Here is a 23,183-nt window from a genome sequence, read left to right as displayed (position 1 = left end):
TCTCCTCAAGAATTGGGGGGACGTTTAGGGCAACATCGGGAATGTTGGTGATATAAACATTTTACTGGTGTAGATTGGTATGGAGGAGGTCTCCTTTCGATGTAGTCAAGGGAAAACGTCATGCACTTGGTCGGTTTGGGTTTCCGGGACAAGGAAGAAATATTTGGGAAGATGCTTCTTCGTTTTGGTTGATTCCGCGGCTGAAAAACGATCTTGGAGACGATTAGTTTGTGGTTGTTTGTTATGGATTAACTTTTGGATCAACATTATTTTTATTTTTTTCATTTTATTAACATATCTTTGCACTTGAACTTGCTGGGACATTGGGTGATCATGTAAATCCTGTTCTGCATGGATTAATGCAATCCCTAAAAGCATGCACACATCCAAGTTTCCTTTAAAAATAACATCAAGAATCATCAACAAGTAACAACTACTTTACATTCCCCCCTCAGAAACAATCTCTCAAACGTACACAACGATTAGTACATGATATTTCAAATCTCAACTAGTCTCTGATCATCTAAGCATCTGCATAGAACCCACCAACTGAGAAGGCCTCCGAAAACTAGAGTAATTCACATTACCCAACTGATTGCCACTCCCTTGGAATCCAACGCCGTCCGGTCTATCAGCCCCAGCTCTCTCCAAAGTCTGCACTTGCTTCTTCAAAAACTTCACATAATGTATGGCCTCATCCAACATAGAAGCAGTGTCCATGTTAATCCCACCAGGAACAAGTCTTTGCAGGATTCTGATCTTCTCACTAATCCTTTCCCTCCGGTGCCTCGCCACCACGCTCTGTGGGTCTTTCGAAATCTTCACGTTCCTCCTCTTCGGCGGCTTCACCGCCTCCGGGTCTATCTGAATGGGCTGCATTGCTGCTATCCTGAATATCATCTCCCTCATTGCAGCCATAGAGTTTCTCTTCTCGTATGGAGAAGTACTGGGTGGGACTGATAGTCCTGTAGGACTAATACCAGAAGGCTTAATTAGTCTTGGGGTTAAGGGTTCTTGGATTGGGTTTACCATGAAGGAAACAGAGGAGGGTAATGCAGGATTTAGCAATGTGCGTTGTTGAGGAACTGCATTTGGATTTGGGTCATGGAACATGGGTAGTGGAGAAATGGATTCAAGATTATTGGGGTTTGGATTTGAAACCCAATTAAAATCTATCTCTGGAAATGTGGGATTATTGTTGTTAGGGTAAGAGTCATTGCAGAAGTGATCAGGGGAATGATGCTGTTTTTGCATTTGCATCATCATTGTCATCATGTCCATGTGATGATGATGATGATCACCTCCTACTGCTGACGACGATGATAATGATTTGAGCATGTCAACATCCATGGCTTCTTAGACGCGAGAGAGAGAGAGAGAGAGCAGGCTGGAAATAATGTGAGAAACAGAGGAGGCAGAGGTATGCGGGGAGGTGATGAGTGAGGAAGAAGGGACTTTGTTTAGGGTTAGATTGGTGCTGTGACAGGGATAGGGAGGTTGGACAAAAGTTGAAAGGAAGTGAATAAAGTAGTGGAAGCGAGAATTGATTTAAATACTGAGAAAAAAACCAATTTAAAGAAAGAAAAACCAAAAATTTTGAGTTTTAACGATAAAAACAAAATAAAAGGTACAATGAATAATACTAGAATTAATTTTTTAATATAATACTATAATTTTTCGTTAAAATAAACTATATCATTGGTTTATTTGTTAAAACTCTCTTTAAAGAATCTAGCAGGCTTCATTGTAAGTGGGGAAGTACTTTATATAGCAAGTTCTAAGTGACCATTATTTTAAGCATCTCTGGAAACCTATAGAAATATCTAAAAAAAATAATAATTTATGAAATGCATCTGATAGAGACTGCCCACCATTTTATGAAATGTGGCAGATTCTTTGCGCTCTCATTTTCCGTGCTTTCTTGTTTTGTTTTGTGTGATCACGGTTAAGTCATGTTAATATTTTATATTATTTTTTTATAGAGATAATAAGATAAAAATGAATAATAATATAAAATATTGATATGATTTAACAGTAATCATATAAACAGAAAGACAAAGAACGTAGGAGGCAGAGAATCTGTCTCCTTTATGAAATGCATCTGATAGAGACTGCCCACCATGTAAGGGAAAGATTTATGTAAAATAGATTCACTGTTGCATGAAGTTTCAATTTATTAATACATTGTCATTGTCATGTTTAATTTGTTTACATATTAATATATTATTAAACTAAAGTGTCACAATAACGAACATTTTTAGTTCTGAAAAAAAAACAAATGGTCAAAGATCCCAAGTGTAGTAGTATTCTCATCAGAAAATGATCCTCGGATTCTTTTCTTATGAATTTTAGGGATTGCACAATTGTGATCATTTATTGTACATTATACAGTTAATTTTTATTATATATTATTTATATTTAATTTTATATTTTAAATTTTAAATTTTAAATAATTTTTTACTTTATAATATATAATAAACGGTCACGATCACATAATTCTTATAATTTATAAAAATCCTTTTCCTTGTCATCAGATTAAGGGTAGAGTTTTTGGAAGTTTGAAATTAATCTCCACTAAGTTGATGGGACTTTCGATGGGATGGTTGAAGAATGGTGCATGAACTTAGGAACTGTTGTACGATCTCTTTGACTTGAAGAAATTTGCTTCGCCTAAAAAATTTCACTTTGTGGAAAACAAAAAGATCAATTAGGAACCCACGGTCACATGAAATGTGTCAGACAAGAACATATAGCATAACCCATCTTCTTAGAGTTCGACTATAGAAATCGCAATTGAACACTTTTTCCTCTTATTCGTTCAATTTTTAACTGTTAATACATAATTGATTGATTATGAGCACAAAAAGATAAGTTTATACACATGTATCAAGTATGATTCGTCCATAACAAAGATTGAGTCATTTTATGTATGCAACCAGACGATGAGATAGAAACACACTATTGTGTACAATAATACTCAAAAATCTATTTTCTCAAACATGTTAGTTATAACAGTTTCAAATTTTAATGTCATAAGAAGATAAAGTTAAGTATGTTATTATATACAGCGGATAATACTCAATAATCTCTTTGCACACAGAGTTTAGCTATATCTGTTTCAACGTCGTAACCATTCGAGTGTGACTGTCACGGGATAAGTCCCGGCGTTGGAAATACTCCGGTGGGTGGAGTCACCGTCAGCGGCTTGCTCATGATCCATGGAGATTGTATTTATCCTGGTGTGCAGTGTGCACTACTGTTTGGTAGTCTCTCTCTCACTCTCCTCTCATTGCTTTTCTTGGCACGCTTTCCAAGGTGTGTTGGAAGCCTGACGGTGATGCTGATTGCTTCTTTACCCTCATTTTTCTCTGTCTTCCTTGCTAACTAATAGTAACAAACTTTAAACTCTGCGATCCCTTTTCCATGGACGTGGTAACTTAGGAATCTCTACGGATCCGGAAAAGGATTCTCTACGAATCCATTTTGTGTGAATCTTAGGAATCTCCACATCGTAGCCGTTTATTGTATATCGTGCGATCAATTTTCGTCAAATATTATTTATGTTTAATTTTAAATAAAAAATTAAATAATTTATGACTATACGATACACGATAAATGATTAAGATGAAATCCTTACAAAATAGATTCGGATAAAATCCAATTCCCCTAAGTCCTAACTGACAAAATCAACACAGTACATCAACCAAAAAGTAAAAAGACAATTTTGTGTTCTGTAATTGAAAAATCCAAAAATAATTTTACATATCAAATATCATATAATCTTATTAAACTCTTTCTCAAAAACAAATTCTACTATACTTCGATGTATCATATACATCAGTAGAAAATCTCACTCCGCATACAATCAGATGCACTTTAGAGTTAGAAAGGTGATTTGAAATGATTTTCGTAATTATTATATATTATATAATATTTTTCAATTGTAATAGTGTAGGTTTTCTACTTAAATAACTCTATATATATTATAATATGTTTCACCCATCAATACAAGAGGTAATATTTTCACACAACAATACAAGGAGTCATACTACAATAGCCTACACAATATGCGCGTGTGATTAAAAAGACAAAAAGGGTTTAGGAGATGGAAGGAAGTTCGAAGAGACAATAGGAATTGAAGGTTATGTTTTGATCATATGTGGGTGAAGAATAGAAAAATAAAATCAACAAAATTTGGTTTATGCGAAATTACATTACAAATTATGATTTTATTTTGTGATAAAAGACCAAATTGTCTCTCTACCATTTTTTGGGTGAAAAAAATAATTTTGTTAATATGTAGAAATCATACACTAATTACAACTGAAAATATATACCCTACAATATATATAATAATTATGGATTAATTTCCTTTAGTCTAACAGATCTCAAGAAGCGCTATTATTGTTGCAAACGTTCACATTATGTTGATATCGTCCCAAGCTATTATTATCCATAATATCAGTAACTAGGATCATATAATCTTGAAATAACATAAATAAAGTATATTACAATAATCGATTTGCTACGGTAATAGTGTTAAAGTAAAATTTGAACATTGAGAAGTAGAAATTAACTGAACAATTTTGAATGGTTTAAATCAAATCAACCGTTATCAACCGCAAAGAATCTTGAGCAAAGATAATAAAAATTGCTGAGAAAGTGTTCCCAATTTTTCTGTACAAGCTAAAGAAGCTATCACACTCTCTGTCTCTGTGATGTACATAACAAAGAAAGTATAAAACTTGCACCTCAAACGCACAAGCCAAAAGCAACTGTAGAAGTGCTTCCTTTCAGATTGTCTTGCCTTAACTTGTCACATTAACATTATTGCTCAAGAAACCTTTTTCATACTTGTTGATGAAATTTGAAAGTAACAGAAGACATTGAATTCCGTATTTGTTGAAATTTAGTCAGTGAGAGAGGAATCTTGGTGACGGTGAATGCAAAGGCCCTCTCAAAAATTCAACTTCAAAAACAAGTACAAATTTCCACATTTGCTTCTTTTATGCAGTTTTGGTGAATTGGCAGAGTCAACCCTGCATTGCATATTTAAGGGTGACTTAAACACTAACCTTGCTTGGGATTGGTTATTGATACTTTTGATGGGTATGGCCACGGCCTAGAGTAATAGTTCAATGTCCTTCCACTAACCTTGACTTAATTAGCCTATAATATCTTGCAATTACATGCATTAGGGGTGATTAGTTTCATTTGTTGTCCTCCACACCCTAATGATTCTACACAACTTAGAGTTGGGGAATTATGCTGGAAACTGTAACAACAATTAAGTAGAAGAAAAGGATTCGAATCTATGTAGAAAAAACATTAACATAGGTTTCTAAATCCTTGGAAATGGAGGATTTCAATGAAACGATTACATTGTCATCGTAGCATCATGTGCTACAAAATATTTGTAAGTTTTCATTCAGCCGGTACTATATTATTAGTACAAGAGTCCACAATAATGATTTGCTCCTGCCACATAAGTTGTTTAAAAAATTAAACAAAAAAAAAAGAGAAAAAAAATTCGACTAAACTGAGCGCAAATGGTCGATTTGGTAAGGTTTTGACCAAAGAAATGGCCACGATCTCTCACAACCGAACTGAACTAGTTTGGACATAATTGATCCGTAATTTCAAAGTTAAATAGTTCAACTGAGCCGAGACTGCGTGATGAACACTCGCACAAGACAAAATGGAAATGTTAATAATTCATTCAAGTTGGGAGTCAGGAGCAGGGCCAGTCCAGAGATTTAGGAAGATGTGTAAGACTCAAACAAAGGCTCTTATATAATCTAGAATTTTGGTTGCTATATTTTTTTTATATCTTATTGTGTATAAATTGATATAGCACAAAATAACATAAATACAAATGAAGCATGGTACGGTGGTTATATACTTATCTGCTCCCCTTATATTTTTGAGTTCAAAACTCCTTATTTTTTAATACAAAAAGCATGATGTGGTGGCTGACATTCGGGAGTCGTCTATAACATGCATGTGTACGGGTTGGTTGTTGGTTCATCTAGTTTCTGCTATATATGTTTGCATTTGCACAGAGGGGATCGAGAGAATGGACCACATTTCTGTTGAAATTAAATCATGCTAATCTGTAGCTATAATGGACTCTATATGGAACATTGGCTACAGTACCTGTCTGTCTCAATCTCATCTTTGTAAAGTCATGGTGCTGATATGCATGAAAGCAGTAAAATATTATTGTCTATGTATAAAGACACTACATAAATACTAAAACTCTTTTTCTTTTGGTCACTGTTCATTAACAGTTTAAGGGCGGAAAGTTGTACTGTGGCCTACCTTATATAGTGAATTGTCGGTTTTGCCCATGATAACCACGCGTTGTTCATCGTTTATCTCGATGCTTCAATTCCGTCTTCTTCACTTTACCTTTCAATTTGGTTTTGTCCCCCACGAATCTTTGCTTTTGTCCATCTTCATCTTGCTCTCTTCCTCTCAAATCATGTGCTCTTTTTTTTGGCAAAATTGTCACGAGTAAATTTGGTTTTCATTTATTTGGAGATTATGTTTCTAGTTTCTGTTTTCAAAATAGTCTTGCATATGTGTAAATATTTGACTTAAAAAAAAAAAAACAAAAAGTCAACATTCAGTCTTTAGCTACTAATTTTCTTTAACTGGGGTCTTATTAGTTTTCAAACTTTTATCGAAGTGTCTAATGTATTAATGAATTTACATATCAGTTACATAATTTTTTAAAATAAACATTGGTAATTGATTTAGGGTTTTAATACTCACACATTCATTAATCTCCTAATTGATATTCAATTTAAAACATTTCCAAAATTAAAAAGTAAAATAAAATAAGTTTGTACTCGTTAATTTTAAAAATAAAATTACATTATTGTCCCTCAATACTATGGTCTGGTGGTATTCTTCTTCACTTGTAAGCGAGAGGTCTTAAGTTCGAATCCGAAACCAAATTAGATTGTTCATTGTGTGGCTTAACTACACTCCTCCCTCCTTTTAGTGTAAAATATATCGTTGTACTGAAAAAAACAATTACATTACCCAAATTATAAGACTATAGTTTGGACAGAGAACAATGATTTGATTTATCTCATAAGGAGACAAAATTTATCGATGTGGTAAGTGATATTATGGTTTTTTTTTTTTTGTTTACTTTTCCATTTATAATTTTACCCCTCTATAATTGAAAGATGAGTCTTTATCTCCTTATTTGTATTGTTTCTTTCTCTCTCCTTCTATTTCTTTTTCGTCTTTTTTCTCTCTTCTCTCATTCTCACTCGTGTCTCTCTCTTTCTGTCCCTCTTCTTCGTCCTTCTTCGTCCTTTCTGTCTCTATCTTTCTCTCTCTCCCTCCCTTCCCTCCTCCTCCTTCGCCCTTCTCTCTCCTATTTTTCCTTCATACCTCTCTATCACATCCCGACCCGGACTCTACCACATCCCGAGCACCATTTTACCGTAGCACAATATTGTTCGTTTTAGGCCCCGACCACGCCCTCACGGTTTTGTTTATGGGAACTCACGAGCAACTTCCCAGGGGGTCATCCATCCTGGGATTGCTCTAGCCCAAACTCGCTTAACTTCGGAGTTCCTATGGAACCCGAAACCAGTGAGCTCCCAAAAGGTCTCGTGCTAGGTAAAGATGGGAACATACATATAAGGCTCACATAATCCACTCCCCTGGGTAATGTGGGATGCTACAATCCACCCCCCCCCTTAGGGGCCCGACGTCCTCGTCGACACACTTCAGGGTAGGGATTGGCTCTGATACTAAATTGTCACATCTCGACCTAGGCACCATCACATCCCGGGCACGACTTCACCGTAGCGTGATATTGTCCGCTTTATGCCCCGACCACGCCCTCACAGTTTTGTTTCTAGGAACTCACGAGCAACTTCCCAGGGAGTCACCCATCCTGGGATTGCTCTAGCCCAAACTCGCTTAACTTCGGAGTTCCTACGGAACCCGAAGCCAGTGAACTCCCAAAAGGCCTCGTGCTAGGTAGAGATGAGAATATACATATAAAACTCATAGGATGCACTCCCCTAGGCAATGTGGGATGTTACATCTCTCTCCCTTCTCTTCGTCTCCATATTGTTTCCTAGATTTATGAGTTTTTTTTCTTTTCCAAGAATGATTGAGATTTTTTATTTTTTGTTTTTTTATTTCAATAATTTTTTAAAGTATTGATTTAGAGGTTTTGATTAATTTGAATGCATGAATTTTGAAACTGATTTTGCAAAAGTACAAACATTTTGAAACTGATATTATAGAAATACTGAAATTTTGAAACTAATCTTGTAGAAATGCTAAAATTTTAAAACTAATCGTGCAAAGTGCTGAAAACTTCGAAACTGATTTTGCAGAAATTTTGGAATTTTGAAATTGATCTTGCAGTGCTGAAATTTTGAAATTGATCTTGCATAAGCCAAAAATGTTTGAAACTGATTTTGCAAAAGTGCTTATATTTTGAAAGTGCTTAAATTTTGAAACTGATCTTGCACCAAAGTTTTAAAACTAATCTTGCTCTGGAATTTTGAAATTAATCTTGTACTGGAATTTTGAAACTGATCTTGCATAAACTAATGTTTACAGATCTAAATCAGTTTGAAGTTTTTATAGATGGTTAGTATGTAGTTTTGGGTTAATTAAGTACAAGTCTATCAGGGGCATGGCTAATCTTTAAAATCTTGGGTTTGCTTGTTTTTGGCCTAAATTTGTCGGGGTTTGAGCTTTTGTCTCTCCTTCAAAGTAATTCAAAATTAGTGGAGTTCTATAAAATGTATTTTGTGTTTTTTCTCTATAGGTAAAGCTCCCTTAAGTTTATATAAAAATATTTTTTTTAACTTGTAATCTTAAAGGGGCGTTTGTTGCACCGAACTGTCTCGGACTAGATTAGCTTCAGGGATTAAGCTAGACTGACTTAGACTAGACTAAGCTGGACTAACTTAGTGAAGTGTTTGGTGCAGTATCGGATTAACAAGTAGGATAATGAAAATAATACTGTAGTTTATTGTCAAAATTAATTTATTATTAATTTCTTCACATAATCTATCTCGGCTTCCCTTCTCGATCTCGAGTCCACCAGCAAGCTGCTCCACTTCTCTTATTAACTTCACAATTTCACCATCTCTCTAATCATCGACCTCTCAATCTCAAACTTTATCTCACATCAATTGCTTCATCTGGGTTAGAACAAAAACACCACAAACACTCTTCTCCAACTCTAACCCAACATTTTCCTTGCTCTACTCACTCAACTCGCTCATAAGCGGCTCAATCTGCACGGCGAAACCGACTCAGCTCGAACTCCAAATTTGCCTTGCCCTGCACCAGCGACTCCACCTGCTGCTGGCGGTCCTTGGTTTCCTTGAGGAGCAAAGAATTCAGTGACTTGAGGTTATGGGGCTTCTCGAATGGCTCGTCCATGGCGGTGGTGGCGACAAGAAATATGAGATTGGGGATTTTTTGCAAGTGATGGTTGGTGGTGGGAAATATGAGATGGGGGATTTTTTGTGGTTGATATTGGTGGTGGGAAATATGAGATTCGAGATTTTAGAGGATGATGACCATGGCGAAGCGAAGTAGCTTGCTAGGGATAGTCTGCATATCTTAATTAAATCCTATCAAAATCCAAAATTAAGAAGCTCAGAACTCACAGAGGGGCTCGCAGGGAAAAGGAAGACGCATGTCTTAGAAAGTCCCATGGTTTGGGGAGCGCCTCGCTAAGAACCTTTAAGGAGGCCTCTAGTCCACACGAGTCCCCTTTAGTCCCACTTAACTTAATCTCAGCACCTATCAAACATGGAATTGTAGTCCAATCTAGTCTAGTCCCACTTAATGGGGCCAAACAAACGCACCGTACCCTTTCGTATAATTTTTCAATTTTTTAATCTTAAGTGTACTACTTCTTAAATATACCAATTTATTATAATGTGAAATGTACCCTTTTTTATGTAATACTCATTCACTTTTTTTCTAATCTATTTTTATTTAAATTATATGGGTGCATTTTTTTTCGTTGATTTGAGAATGTAACTATATCGAATTTATTTGAAGAAATTTACTATTGTTATTAAGACTTTTTTTTTTTTTTTTTTTTGCGGTTTTGAAAAATATACCCATATTTTTTGTTTGAAGAATCTACCACATGTTTAATGGTATTATTATTTTTTTATTAATTTTGAAAAATGTACCCTTGTTTATATATATTATACAATATGTTTTATGTATATGTACATACATTTTATGGCAAAACATGATTTTTTTTTTATTGATTTTGAATTTTCTTTCACGGTGGGGAGCATAATTTTTTTTATTTATTCATTTATTGAATCACACAAATTTTGGGACTTATTTAAAATCTCATTAATATAAGCAACTACGAATTTCAATGTTCAAGTTAAAATATAATAACCGACATGGAAATAGATCAATACATTAATTAAGGAACTTCAACAAAAACTAAAAACTAATAAGGTTTTAGGCAAAGTATATCGGTAGCTAAGGACCGCATCAAAAATCTCCCAAAAAGAAATTATTAGACACAATGAGGTTCCAAAGGAAGAGCTTTAAGCATGTATACTGAAATCTTATTCATAACACAATTCATATGTTAGATAGGAGATAAAGAAATTATCTAAACTAGTTGACTTGAGCTTACTCAAGTTGACTATAGCAATATCAATGTATTTTTCTCAATGCACCTAAGTTTGAATCTCTCTCTTTGTAGTTTATATTATCCTATTGTTTGTCATAAATTATCTAATTGTAGCTATCTTGGTAACTATGTTCCTTTGCTGAGTTATTTGCATTAATTCTGAGTTTTGTATATGCCCCTTTGAAATCTAAGAGTAAAGTGAATAATGCCCCAGCCAAACCGAAGTTTCTCTACCTTATCATAAATAACTTAGCACCAACTCCCCCAAGACGGGGGGGAGGGGATTTTTGCATTCGAAGTTTAGCTTCCTACAGCCGAACTCTAACTAGCATTTGCATAACAATTTATACCTAAAAATTGTCTTCCATTAAAACCATGGTTCTGTTAGGGGTCTAAGGCCCAATAAAAAACTAGTTGCAAATGAGTCAGGGCCTAATATTATCTAATCCAAGACCAACAGAAGCAAGCCCACACTCAACAAAACTCATGGCCCAATGTACTTTCTTCACCTCGCCAACACCCATATTCAATTGAAATTTTGATGGATTTATAAATTCATAGATTTTAATGGAGCTTAATTGATTATAAAGATTCCATGTAAAATTGTGATTTAATTCCCTTGAAATCTCAGAGAGAGGTGAGATGCTTAAAATATACTACAAAATCGAAATCTCTCTAATTTTCTCAAATTCCTCAACTTTAAAAAAAAAATCAATACTAATTGATACACCTTGATCGTTATAAACTTCTTTAAATATACCCGGATTTATAATGATTTCAATAATATATTTTAAAATCATGATTGAATACATATTGAATTTCTAAAAATCAATTAAAATCTTGATTAAATACCCCTAGATTTAGTAAAGAACCTCAAAATTCCAACTGAATACACACCCCCTTACGTTCGTCTTTCTTTCTTCTCCTCCTTCGTCTTTCTCTCTCCCACCTACTTCTTCCTATTGTTTTCCTAGATTTATGAGTGTTTTTTTTTTTCCATTATAAGAACCATTGGAATTTTTTAATTTTGATTCTAGTATTTCTTGAAGGTTTTTTTATTTTGAAGTTTTTATGATTTGGATGTGTGAATTTTGAAATTGTTTTTACAAAAATGCTAAAATTTTGAAACTGATCTTGCAGAAGTTCTGGAATTTTTAAACTAATCTTCCAAAAATACAAAAATTTAGAAACTGACCTTGCAGAATTGTTGGAGTTTTGAAACTGATATTACAGAAAGTGCACGTATACTAGAATTGTGAAAGATCTTGAAAAGTACCAAAAAAAAAAAATTTAAGTTGATCTTGCAAAAGTGCATGTTGTGAAAGATCTTGTAGAAGTGCATAAAATTTCGAAACTATCTTGCAAAAATTAGTTTTTACGGATCGAAAATAAGTTTGAAGTAGGACTCTATTTCAAATGGAACAAATCATAAACAAGAGTTCCAAATTCCATCCCAAAATATTCAGAATTTAATTTAGCTTCCGATTCCAACCCGAAAATTTTCGAATTTAATTTTAGCTTTCGATTCCAATTCGACATTTTCAGAAATTAACTGATTATTCCAAAACGGAATTTTTGGAGTTTAATTTTAGCTTCCGTCCAATTCGAAAATTTGCAAATGAAATTGATTATTCCGGATTTTACGTCCGAAAAATGAAAATTTTTGGAATTCCCAAAAATCTAAAAGTAAATAATTCTAAGTTGGGCCAAGCATTACCACAAAAGGAACCAAAAGGCCCTCGTTGCTTACACCCCCACGGGCCCACCCCCCAAAAAATGCCCAAAAGGCTTGACATCGGCTTCAACGCTGTCGCTCGTTTCCTGCGGTGAACGATGTGGGACAAAAGAAACTTGTCCATTCTAGTATAATCTCATACAATGAAAACTAAGCAAATCATATGCATATTTGTATTTTAGAATTTCTATATCACTTTTTGAGTAATATGTTTCATTTGTCATGTTGATGATTATATTTTGGCTCCTTTTTTTTTTTTTTTTAGGTTTATTGGGATTTGGGCTTTTATCTTCTTAAAACGACTCAAAACTAGTAGAGTCCTATGAAATATATTGTGTTTTTTGACTCTATAAGTAAAGCTCCCTATACTTTTACTCAGTGTTACTTTGTTTATAGGTTTTCCTAAAAGGAATTCCTTTAGGACCAACATTTTCTTGAATTTTGTTTAGCTAGTAAACAATAAATAAATGTCATTTAGTACTTTGTTTAGCTAGTGTCTAATGTATTCTTCTTCAGTTACAACTGAAAAAGTTTAGCTTTGATTCTTGTGAATGCTAATTAGATAATGAGAAATACTAAGGAGACTCTTAAAATGGGACTCTCCATAAACTCTCGATCACCTCATATTTTTAACTATATTTTATAATGTTAACACAAGAATTATCGTTAAAATGTGAGATAACAGAGAGTTCATGAAAAATATCTCATTTTAAGAGAATCTCCTTGATTCTCTTAGACAATAGAAACCAATTTATTCATATACTGTTCAGTTAAATATAAAAATAGACAAATAATCTAAACTACATTAATAAGAATGAGGATCCTCTAACCCTACACCCTTGCACACCCAAAAGCTACTCCCACCCCACAAACCCGAAATTTGAAAATTTTGTGTGGAGTAGTTCTTTTTGTATATCATTTTTTTTTTATCTTTCAGACACTCTTATTAACTTTTGTTCATTGATTTTCCTCAATTTATTCGATCAGACAGTCAAAAATTAAGAAGTGTGTGTAACAAGTAAAAGTAGGTGTTAAATAACACCACCCTTTTGAGTGTCTCTGAAAAAACATGAGGTCCCATTTAATGGTTATGAAGATAACATCATTAATATGTCTCACTTTTAATGTAAGTTAATGAAGAATAAATGTGTTATTATTTAAGTGAAACATTAACCGGTGAAGCTATCATTTGGAGTATAAAGTATTCCGCCAATTAGAGCTTCTCGATCTAGTCCAAAGGATGCCCAATTTTCTTTAACAACCGTTGGATTGTATGAAAGGGCTCTTGGTAACGGGGTATTAGATATTCTAAATCTAAAGGCTCGTTTGATATCCATTTCATTTTCAAATTTCATTTTTTTTTAAATTGAAAACGAAAATCTTATTTGATAAACGGTGTGACAAACTAAACAGTAATAAAATATACTAAAATTTCAAATAATAACATCGCAAAACGGTGTTACATAATCCTCTGAAGTACTATAAATTTTCAAAAAATAACGCCGCGGAAACTGGTGTTACCAGAAACGCTTTAATAGCTACGTTGAAGAAACCCAGCTGTAACCCAATCAGCTGAGCTCTGCTTACTCACATCTTCTCTTCACTCGCATGTGAACCTTGGCCCCCTTTGTCTCCATCTAACCCCGAAAACAACTCAAATCTACCCCTAGATTTGTCTCAATAAACACATCCCCAAAACCTATGATTTTCTCTCTGTAGGTTTTCCATGGCTTCTCCAACTCCATTCACTCTCTTCCTCTGCTGCTTCCTCATTTTTCTCCATCTGGGTCCTCTCATCCAAGCTCAAATCGACGAAACCAGCTTGAAGCTAGTGACGGAGGGTCTGGACTGGCCGGCCGCCACAATGTCGCAGCTGGACGACGAGCTCGAGGAGGCGGATGACGAGGACGGCGAGGACTTGGAACCGGACGTGGAAAACGGGTACGCGCGCAGATCTCTGTTCTGGAGGAGAATGAAGTACTATATTTCGTACGGCGCGCTGTCGGCAAATCGCATCCCGTGCCCGCCGCGGTCCGGGAGGTCTTATTACACCCACAACTGCTTCAAAGCCAGAGGCCCAGTTCGTCCTTACTTCAGAGGATGCTCTAGAATCACCCGATGCAGACGATGATCAGGTGGAGACGATGTTGTTGTTGTTTGATGGGTTTAGATGGGCTGAGTGGTAATTAGGAACTAAGTTTTGGGTATTAGCGTTCGAGGTTGTTTTATTGTTCATGGCATTAAGCATCTACTTGTTGCTGCTGCAGAAGTATTAAGAGTGTAATGTGATTGCTTTTATATGTCTAATTATGTGTTATAGTAAATTAATTAATTAATCTTTTGAATCGTATATCGTTTAGTCATCTGAACAAATCTATGATTCATCATGCATATGCTACTTGATACATATACCGTCAATTTATTTGAAATGTTTGAATGACTAAACGATGTATGTTTCAAATGAACTTTGTTGGAATGATCTTGAAACGAAAATTAAAAATTGAATAGGTCCATTACGAAATTTTTAGGATGGAGATACGTTGTTTGCAATTGGAGGAATAAGCTCATGCAAGTATTATCCTTAGTTTTTTAAGATTGTAACATTGTTCTGGATTCCCAATTTGCATGATTGTTTAATATTGTTATTTTTAAGCACAAATGATTATTTGGTTCAACGATATTCAGTACTAACCCCGAACTCTAATTGTTAAAATGAGCTTAACTGTACTTAACTATCTCAACTACCCTATACCAACTCCTTCAATTTTTCAACAACCACCACCGATTGTAGTTTGCTAGTTGCTACAATTATTACATGTTGCAGAAAATAAAATGCAGGAAAAATCTCACTCGTGTGTGTGGCATTACAGTTTAAATATCAATCAAAACACAAAGTGTTAAGATTTTAATCACAAAGTTTTTTGTTTGTGTTTATATAGATAATAGTTTGTAAGTAGGAATCATATAATCCTTATGGGCTTTCATTGTTTAGATGGAGTGCTAGATTAGAAGGAATCTACTGTATGGCCCATCGCAGAATTTCAATTTGGGCTTGGTCAAAGAGCAAGATACTTTATGGCCTCGTTTCAAGGCTTGGTTGTTTTGCCACTTCGTTATGTTATTTATTTATTTTTTTTTTTTAACTTACCCCTTTATTATGTTGACCGTTGAGTTTTTAAAAGCAAAAATACCTATAATGCATGGCTAATTCAGAAATTATGTTGCACTCAATGTCCATTTTCGTGGAGGATTTTAGTTTAACTTTTTGGTTGATTGACACTCGGTCTTCATTTTGTTGTAGAATTTTGAATTCACTCCTAGTAAACAAGAGTTGTTTGACAAGTGGTGTGTTGTCCAGATTATTAGTGTATATTAGTGCAAAATATAACTTGTAATTTAAAATATTATTTTAAAAAATTAAAATAGGTTGGAGAAACTCGTCGATTGAAAGTCAAACCCTCTTTGGATCAACATTTGGTCTTTAATGGTTCATTTTTTTAGAGTTGTAATGAATAAAAGATGAGTTATTTATTGTCACTCTAAGACAATTGCATGCATTTCTCATTTATAAAAACACAAGGGAACAGATATACATAGAAGTGTGCATAATAAATCAATAATATTTGGTGTAGGCTTGTGGTAGTTAATTTTTTTTAGTGTGAACACCCCCACTCTTCAAACTTACGTAAACAATACGAAGGTCCGCTTGTTTTTTCTTCCCCTTGTAAAATACATATAAACGAGGTTGACTAAGGGGAAAAGTCAAATCACGAACCTTGTAAAGGAGCTACAAAAATATCATTTTGCATTCAAGTGGAAGCCCCGTGCGTTACACTTTCTTGCCTTTTCTTTAGTCGCATAAACTGAGGATCACATCTCTACCACTTGGAAAACAACTTATATAATATAAATATCTTGCCAACGTGATATTTTGTATCAATAAAACAATATCATGTGTATACAAATTTTGACATATCTTCAAATTATTGACATAAGACATTACAAAATCGATTTACATCATTGATCTAAAATATTACAAAATTAGTATACATGTACGATATAAGTTATTCTCCTGTCACTGGAGAGGCTTGAGCACTACTTATTCAAATTGTTATCGTGAATTTCATTTTCAATGGTAGGACATTTAAGATAACGATTAGTTTAATGCAAAAGATCTCTAAAGGGAAAGTTCATAGCCATCGTTGGTTGATAGAATTCCAAAAAATAAAAAATCTAGGAGCCAAGTGTGAGCCTAACTTTTCTTTTCCTATTCGGCCCCATAATATATAACACCAATCTGCCCCCAGTTGTAACGAGAAGCCAGAAAGTGCCAAACTTCGGCGGAGGGTCAAATCAAATACGGCTGGCTACTTACTACCGGCCACCACTTTGATTAATCTTCAAACTCTTGTGAACCGGAAATTTTTGGGTATGATCACGACTTCTCTACAGTGTCATAAAAAATTGTCACATGACGTCGGTTCATGCATATTATAGTAGATTGACTAGTAATTGCACGTGACCGAAATCACACTGGGGTATGTTATAAGCAGTGGCGGCGCCAAAGTAAAGGCAATGAAATCACTTGACCCCAACATTTTGTTTCTTTCTTCCATTAAACTGCCGATTTGACTACATGATCTTGGTAAAATGACCCCAAAAATGCTACTTTAGTCTTAACATCCAATCGATATTGAATTTCTCCATTTTCATGATCTCATAACGATAAATTTCTATCTTCGTTACTTGACTATAAAAATAAAGTAGTAAATGATATGTATCATTCTTTTTCATAGCATATCACGTGCTAACTAAAATTCAAGGAAAAAAAAGTGGAACCTATATTGATTTTGGGTACAATAAGATTAAAATCATTTATGTTACAGAAAAACAGTCAAGCTCAATCTCTTCCATCAATTTTTAAATTGAAAAAATGGTGTGAGCATGTGCTCAGGTAATATATGCAGTGTACTATGAACCTATTAGTATTTATTTATTATAACACGTGAATTAGTATGTAATGCTATTATTGATAAACGCTTTTATTTGTTAGCAATGCCATATAAAGAAGGGAAGTAATTAATTTTCAAACTTTTAAATCAAATTAGACGTGGAGAAGAGGAAAACGAAAATACAAATCACTAATTGACAGAGAAACTCAAATAATGAACCCTAGTGAGACCCACTTGGCTTTACACGGACATGCACTCACTCGATCCTTGACCACACTTGGTGCACGGTCCATAATGCTTGTGCCGTTCTGGGATTGGCTAATATTACTGTAAATGAAGTGGTATCGGTTGATGAATTTTTTTAAGCGAAACACTTATAACATTCTTCAATTACTTTATATCTTTTCTTTAAAGGAAAACTAATGAAAAATGTTTGAAAATTTTGAGTTTTAATGATAAGAACAAAATAAAGAGTAAAGTGAATAGTATCAAAAGTGATTTTTTAATGTAAAAATATGATTTTTCGTTAAAGTACAGAAAATTTTTCATTAAAGTTTTTTTTTTTTAAATCTCTTTCCAAATCACTCTAAATCTTTCCCTGCTTCTTTTGGGCCGAACTATACACAATGAAACAAAATAAATAAATTATAAATTATGAACCGTCGGCTCAAGTTCTCGTGAATTGACTAGTTGGAGGGACAGGGGCCGCACCGTCGGCTTCAAGTATCAACCAACTTTGTTCTGAGTTATCTAAATCTTGCGTCGGCTGCTACTATATGATCATGAACCGACAAATCCCCCAATTTCTACAAGTATGTCAATTTCCCAAGCAAAATACTTGGGGCAAAATTTTATTATTTTTCGATAGGGATTCTGAAAAATACGGCTCAGTATATCAAGTATCATAAGGCTAATTTGGTATTAATGTGCCGTTTAAAAAAACTGATTTTGCTGTACTATGAGAATAAACATGTATAAAATAAAGTTGTTAAGTGTTTGATAAACTTTTTTTTTGCAAAAGTGTTTTTAATAAAATAAAATATAAAAAAAATGTCTGAGTATTTGGTAAACTTTTATATCTGAGTGTTTGATAAATTTTTATATAAATTACTTTGAAGATGTTAAATGACTAAAAAACATATAGCATTTAATGTAGTATAATAATTGTCAAAGACAACAATGTAGTTTCAAAAATTGTAATTTTATTAAACATGTGGGGGTATTCCTACCATTTGAAAAGTTCATTAAATGAGTATTGATTATTATGTTTTGAAGAAAAAAAAAACTTTTTTAAGAAGCATGATAGACTCTGCTTCTGTTTTTCTATGCTTTTCTGCTTCCATTGTCAGCAGTTTTTAAAAAAAAACATTTTTTTTCTTATTTTACCAAACATATTTAATATTCCAGATGTTTTAATAAGTTTTTTTTTTTTAAGCACCACAATCTCAAACCAACCCATAATACAATTGGTTGATTTTTTTTATTAATTTTTCAACTAATTATATTATTTCACTTTGTATATTAGGTCGTGTTCTCGATCCCTTGGAAATCTCTCTGCGATTCCGGTCCAATTTGGTTGCATGTGTTATGGTTGGTCATTTGGTCCTACTTGCACCAACCAATGTACATTTATATATAATGTAACAATAAGCTAATATGTTGGGTAAATTCTCGGGGTCTAGTCTAGTAGTCTGATAAATCCAGAATAATCCCATTTCACATGCATATCTTCATGTGAACACATGCTTGATAGATTAGAAAGTTGACAATGTGGAATGATGGGGTAGGAGGAACATGATTTAAAATTGGTAATAAAATTCACATGAATATGTAGTAAAATTGCAACTAGCTAGTGTTTTGAAACTTATATCAATTGCTTGTCTATGTTGCGGTAAGAGTTCAAATATTGACATTTTTTAAGGAGAAGATGAAAAGGTTCAACTTCATGGCTATTCTTAATCACAATTGTACTATACCATTTACTTTTGGTAATGTTGGTTAATTATAACCTAAAGTGTCAAGAGTGCGTCAACTTAAACCTTTTGTCCAAAAAATAGTTAAGTCTACAGTTAAATCGGTGATGACAAGTAGGCGGCCATATTATTTATGCTTACTCGTGGAGTAAGGGAGAGATATACTACTGGTTGCATGGTAGAAATCTTTAATAATCGGCAGAGGAGAATGAGGGAAGAGTTGTCGATGAACTTCTTTTCTTCCTACCAACACAAAAACAAGGTCACGTAATTGCCATATTAACAAATTAACAGCAGACATTATGGAATCAGACAGAAGGGTTAAATTGATCCAATGTTAAAACATGATAGTGTAAATTGATAAAATTGAAACACTATAGCCCATTTTAAAAGCTGTTCCCAAATCTTAATAGAGAAATGTTAACGGAACTCTCTAAAAAATGGGACTTTTGTGGATTATCTTCCACTTCATGATTTTGGCACATTATTTATGATTATTTGTTGAGGGAATAATTTAAACTTGAATGACAAAGATGAAGATCATTTTTCTAATTAATTGAACTGAACTTAAATATGCATATCGTTAATAGAGAAATGCTAAGGGAACTCTTTCAAAAGTAGAATTTTTTATAGACTTTTTTTTACTATGTTTTTCACACAATATTTTATAAGGTAATGTTAAGGAAACTAAATTTGTAAATAAAATTTTGTAAATTAAATAACATAGAATTTGATGATTGGAATATGACTTAAGCGTTGATAAACGTACTCATTTCTATTGGTGACACATTATTTAGTTTACATATCTTATCTACAAATTCAATTTTCCTAACTTTACCTTTTTATAATATTGGTACACAAATTAACGTAAACTATGAGTTGTAAGAAAATTCATAAAAAATTCTTTTGGAGATCATATCATGGGATGTCGTTTTCAGCGACGACCTCGTAAAGTGGAAAGTGCTATTGCAGACTTGCAGTGCAAGTAGAAAATATAGAATACAAGGAACGCAAGTGATTGGTGGGAAGTGGGACGAAATCTCATCGCAACAAGATTCAGGCAGCATCTTTCACGTATATGCCTTTTAGTTACTTGTTTATTTATGAAAAAATATATTATCTATTTTGCTTGACTTGAGAGTCACACATTCTGCTTTATGGACTGTGGCCCCCAGACTGAGACATTGTGTGTTCAGATGAAGTGAATCGAAGTGCAAGTGATGCTGGTGCATATGCTCACTAAGGTTGCAGACTCCAACTTGGCCTACACTTCAATATTCAACGCTTCCAACTATATCGTTTGGAGAACGAGAGTCGGCTTTTGGTATTCGGAACAATCAACGTCGCTTGTTGTATAGTGAAATATTATGATATCATCGTCATGTGGTATAATTGATTCATTTGTTACATTTTAACAGACCGTTTAAAAGAATAAAATAGAAATTCAACTACTCTCTCTCTTTTATCATTATGCACTTGCAAAATGGTTATTGAATCAGGCTGAAGCGTAACAATGTGTGTCCTCCAATTTTGTGATTTTTATTCCATAGTTTTTTCAAGGATTCAAATCGTTTATATTTCGTTCATCCTTTATAGATCATTTTTGCAAAAATTTAGACAACTCTAAAAGCAACAGAGAAGAAAATAAACAAATACGGTTCCATAAAGAAACACTAAAATGATTACTATTTAATTCAACGGTTATATGATTTTGAATTTGAGTGATGTTTTGTAGAGATGATTGTTGAGAACAGTTCCACCAGGGAACTGATAGGCCAGCACTCAGCAAAAAAACCAGCCTGGCACCCAGGCTATCCACTCCAGCCCAACATTTTGACTGGCACCCAGCCCAAACCAAGCAAAAGACAAGCCTAAAATCGACAGACCCACATGCCGGGCCATCTGACGTCAGCCGGGCCATCAACCTCCCGCACAATCAATGCGTTGCAAAGAGATCTTGGTGCAGAGCTCCTCAAGGCTGAGGTTGATTCTGAGTTCTTTGTGCAGAGCTCCTCATGGCTGAGGTTGATTCTGGGGTGGAGGGAGATTCCGAGTTCTTGGTGCAGAGCTCCTCAAGGTGAGGTTGATTCCAAGTTCTTGGTGCAGAGCTCTTCAGGGCTAAGGTTGATTCTGAGCCTACACTTGCAACACGCTGGAGGCACAAAACATGGTGCCTTAGGAGTTTCCAACGACAATCAATGCACAATCGCTAGCAACAGCAACGACACGGCTATGAACCCCCAATTGATCTCAAATTTCGGGGTTTCAACATCAAATGAGATCAAAGATGAAAGAAGAAGAAGCACCGCGACCACCACCAAGAAAACCAGAACCAGGTATGAGGATGGGGCTTCTCTTTTGCAATAGTGATGATGTCCCATCAAAGATTCAATGGCCTTTGTCAATGGAAGTTGATGTTTCTGCAAAGAAACAAAGTGGATGGAATTTGAAATTTGAAACCCAATTGACATATAAACATGTGTATATGAGGGAAGAAAAAGGAGTCCAAAGAGACTATTTTAATAAAATTGATTAGACTATTTAGTTTTAAGGGGTGGAGATGCATTTGGTCTATTACTGTTCGTTGGGGTCTATCACTGTTCACTGAGTGGATAAATGCGCTGGGTGCTGGCGCATTTATGCTAGAGGTAGAATTGCTCTGAGAGAAAACTAAAAGATAAACAGTTGGATCGTTGAAATATATTATGAAATTTTTCTAAGAAAGTGTGTTAAAAAATGTGTCCTCTTATCATACTATATATATATATATATATATATATATTAAAATGTTACTCTAAATAAATTATAAACTCCTCCCTGCTTATGTTATAATTTGAGAGTTGTTAACTAATATCATGTAACCGTATTTCAGTATCATGTATTAACTTTTTGTAACTCACAAGTTTCACCACCAAAATCCAAAAGGGGCATTTAGAATTAGATGCCTCATTGTGCTATTTGCTAGATTAAACATCTATAGCTTTTAGATTTTTTTTTATTAAACATTTTCCTACATTTTAGGTGCCACATGTATTATAAGTAGCATTTTATTAATTCAAAAGTACACAATTTTCCATTATATATAATGTACCAATTAATTAATAATTATTATATTAATATTCCAAATCTCCTAGAATTTAGTCGACGTATGTTTTAAAAATCTAAGAACTATTCAAATTTGATCTATTTCTACTTCTAATGTGATATATACTTTTGTCATTTCTTCCATGACCATTCAACAATCTTTTCGTGCCATTTCTTTGCTCAGATCAGTGTACACTCTTCCGTTCTCCCTTTTCATTTATATTTATTTCCTTTGTATTTTCATTTTATGCACCTTTTGATTTGAGTATCCATACCATGGTACATTTGGAAAATGGATTCTAGTGGTAGATGGTATTAGGTACATTTCAATTTAGCATTATACATTTGAGGATCCTTACCATGGTACATTTGGAAAATAGAGTCTAGTGGTAGGTGTTAAAAGGTACGTTTAATTTAGCATTGGTACATTTCTAGCCGATATGTTGGTACATGTCAATTTGGCATGGGTACATTTTTATCAGTAGCGGTACATTTCAATTTGGGATTGTTATGTTTTAAGCCAATATTGGTACGTTTCAAATTGGCACATGTACATTTCTATCAGTATCAGTACGTTTCAATTTGGCATTGGTATGTCTCAAGCCAATATTTGTACGTTTCAACATGACATAAGTTCAATTCAAATTAAGCATATGGATAGATGGAGAAACACACATTAAACATATATGCAATCCTCTTCTTTAATGGAACCTCCTCTTTGTTCTTCATGAATCCGTTTTAAGAGACTCCTTATTTGGGAAAGAAATCAAGAT

General features: G+C 34.0%; 2 protein-coding genes across 2 annotated transcripts; one reads left to right on the top strand and one right to left on the bottom strand.

Annotated features, from left to right (window-relative positions):
* Nucleotides 1-295: 295 nt before the first annotated feature.
* LOC103956859 (transcription factor HEC2-like) lies at nucleotides 296-1,350 on the bottom strand. Its single transcript, XM_009368910.3, has one exon. The coding sequence runs from the start codon at nucleotides 1,348-1,350 to the stop codon at nucleotides 520-522; it is 831 nt and encodes a 276-aa protein (XP_009367185.2). The 3' UTR covers nucleotides 296-519.
* Nucleotides 1,351-13,950: 12,600 nt separating this feature from the next.
* Nucleotides 13,951-14,751, top strand: LOC103956869 (protein RALF-like 34). The gene has a single exon (XM_009368922.3). The coding sequence runs from the start codon at nucleotides 14,128-14,130 to the stop codon at nucleotides 14,530-14,532; it is 405 nt and encodes a 134-aa protein (XP_009367197.2). The 5' UTR covers nucleotides 13,951-14,127; the 3' UTR covers nucleotides 14,533-14,751.
* The last annotated feature ends 8,432 nt before the right edge of the window (nucleotides 14,752-23,183 follow it).

This window comes from the organism of the source record quoted next, unplaced genomic scaffold (assembly GCF_019419815.1).
Source record: "Pyrus x bretschneideri cultivar Hongxiangsu unplaced genomic scaffold, Pyrus_bretschneideri_v1 Contig8, whole genome shotgun sequence".
NCBI lineage: Eukaryota > Viridiplantae > Streptophyta > Magnoliopsida > Rosales > Rosaceae > Pyrus > Pyrus x bretschneideri.
This window is presented reverse-complemented; position numbering and strand designations above follow the sequence as displayed.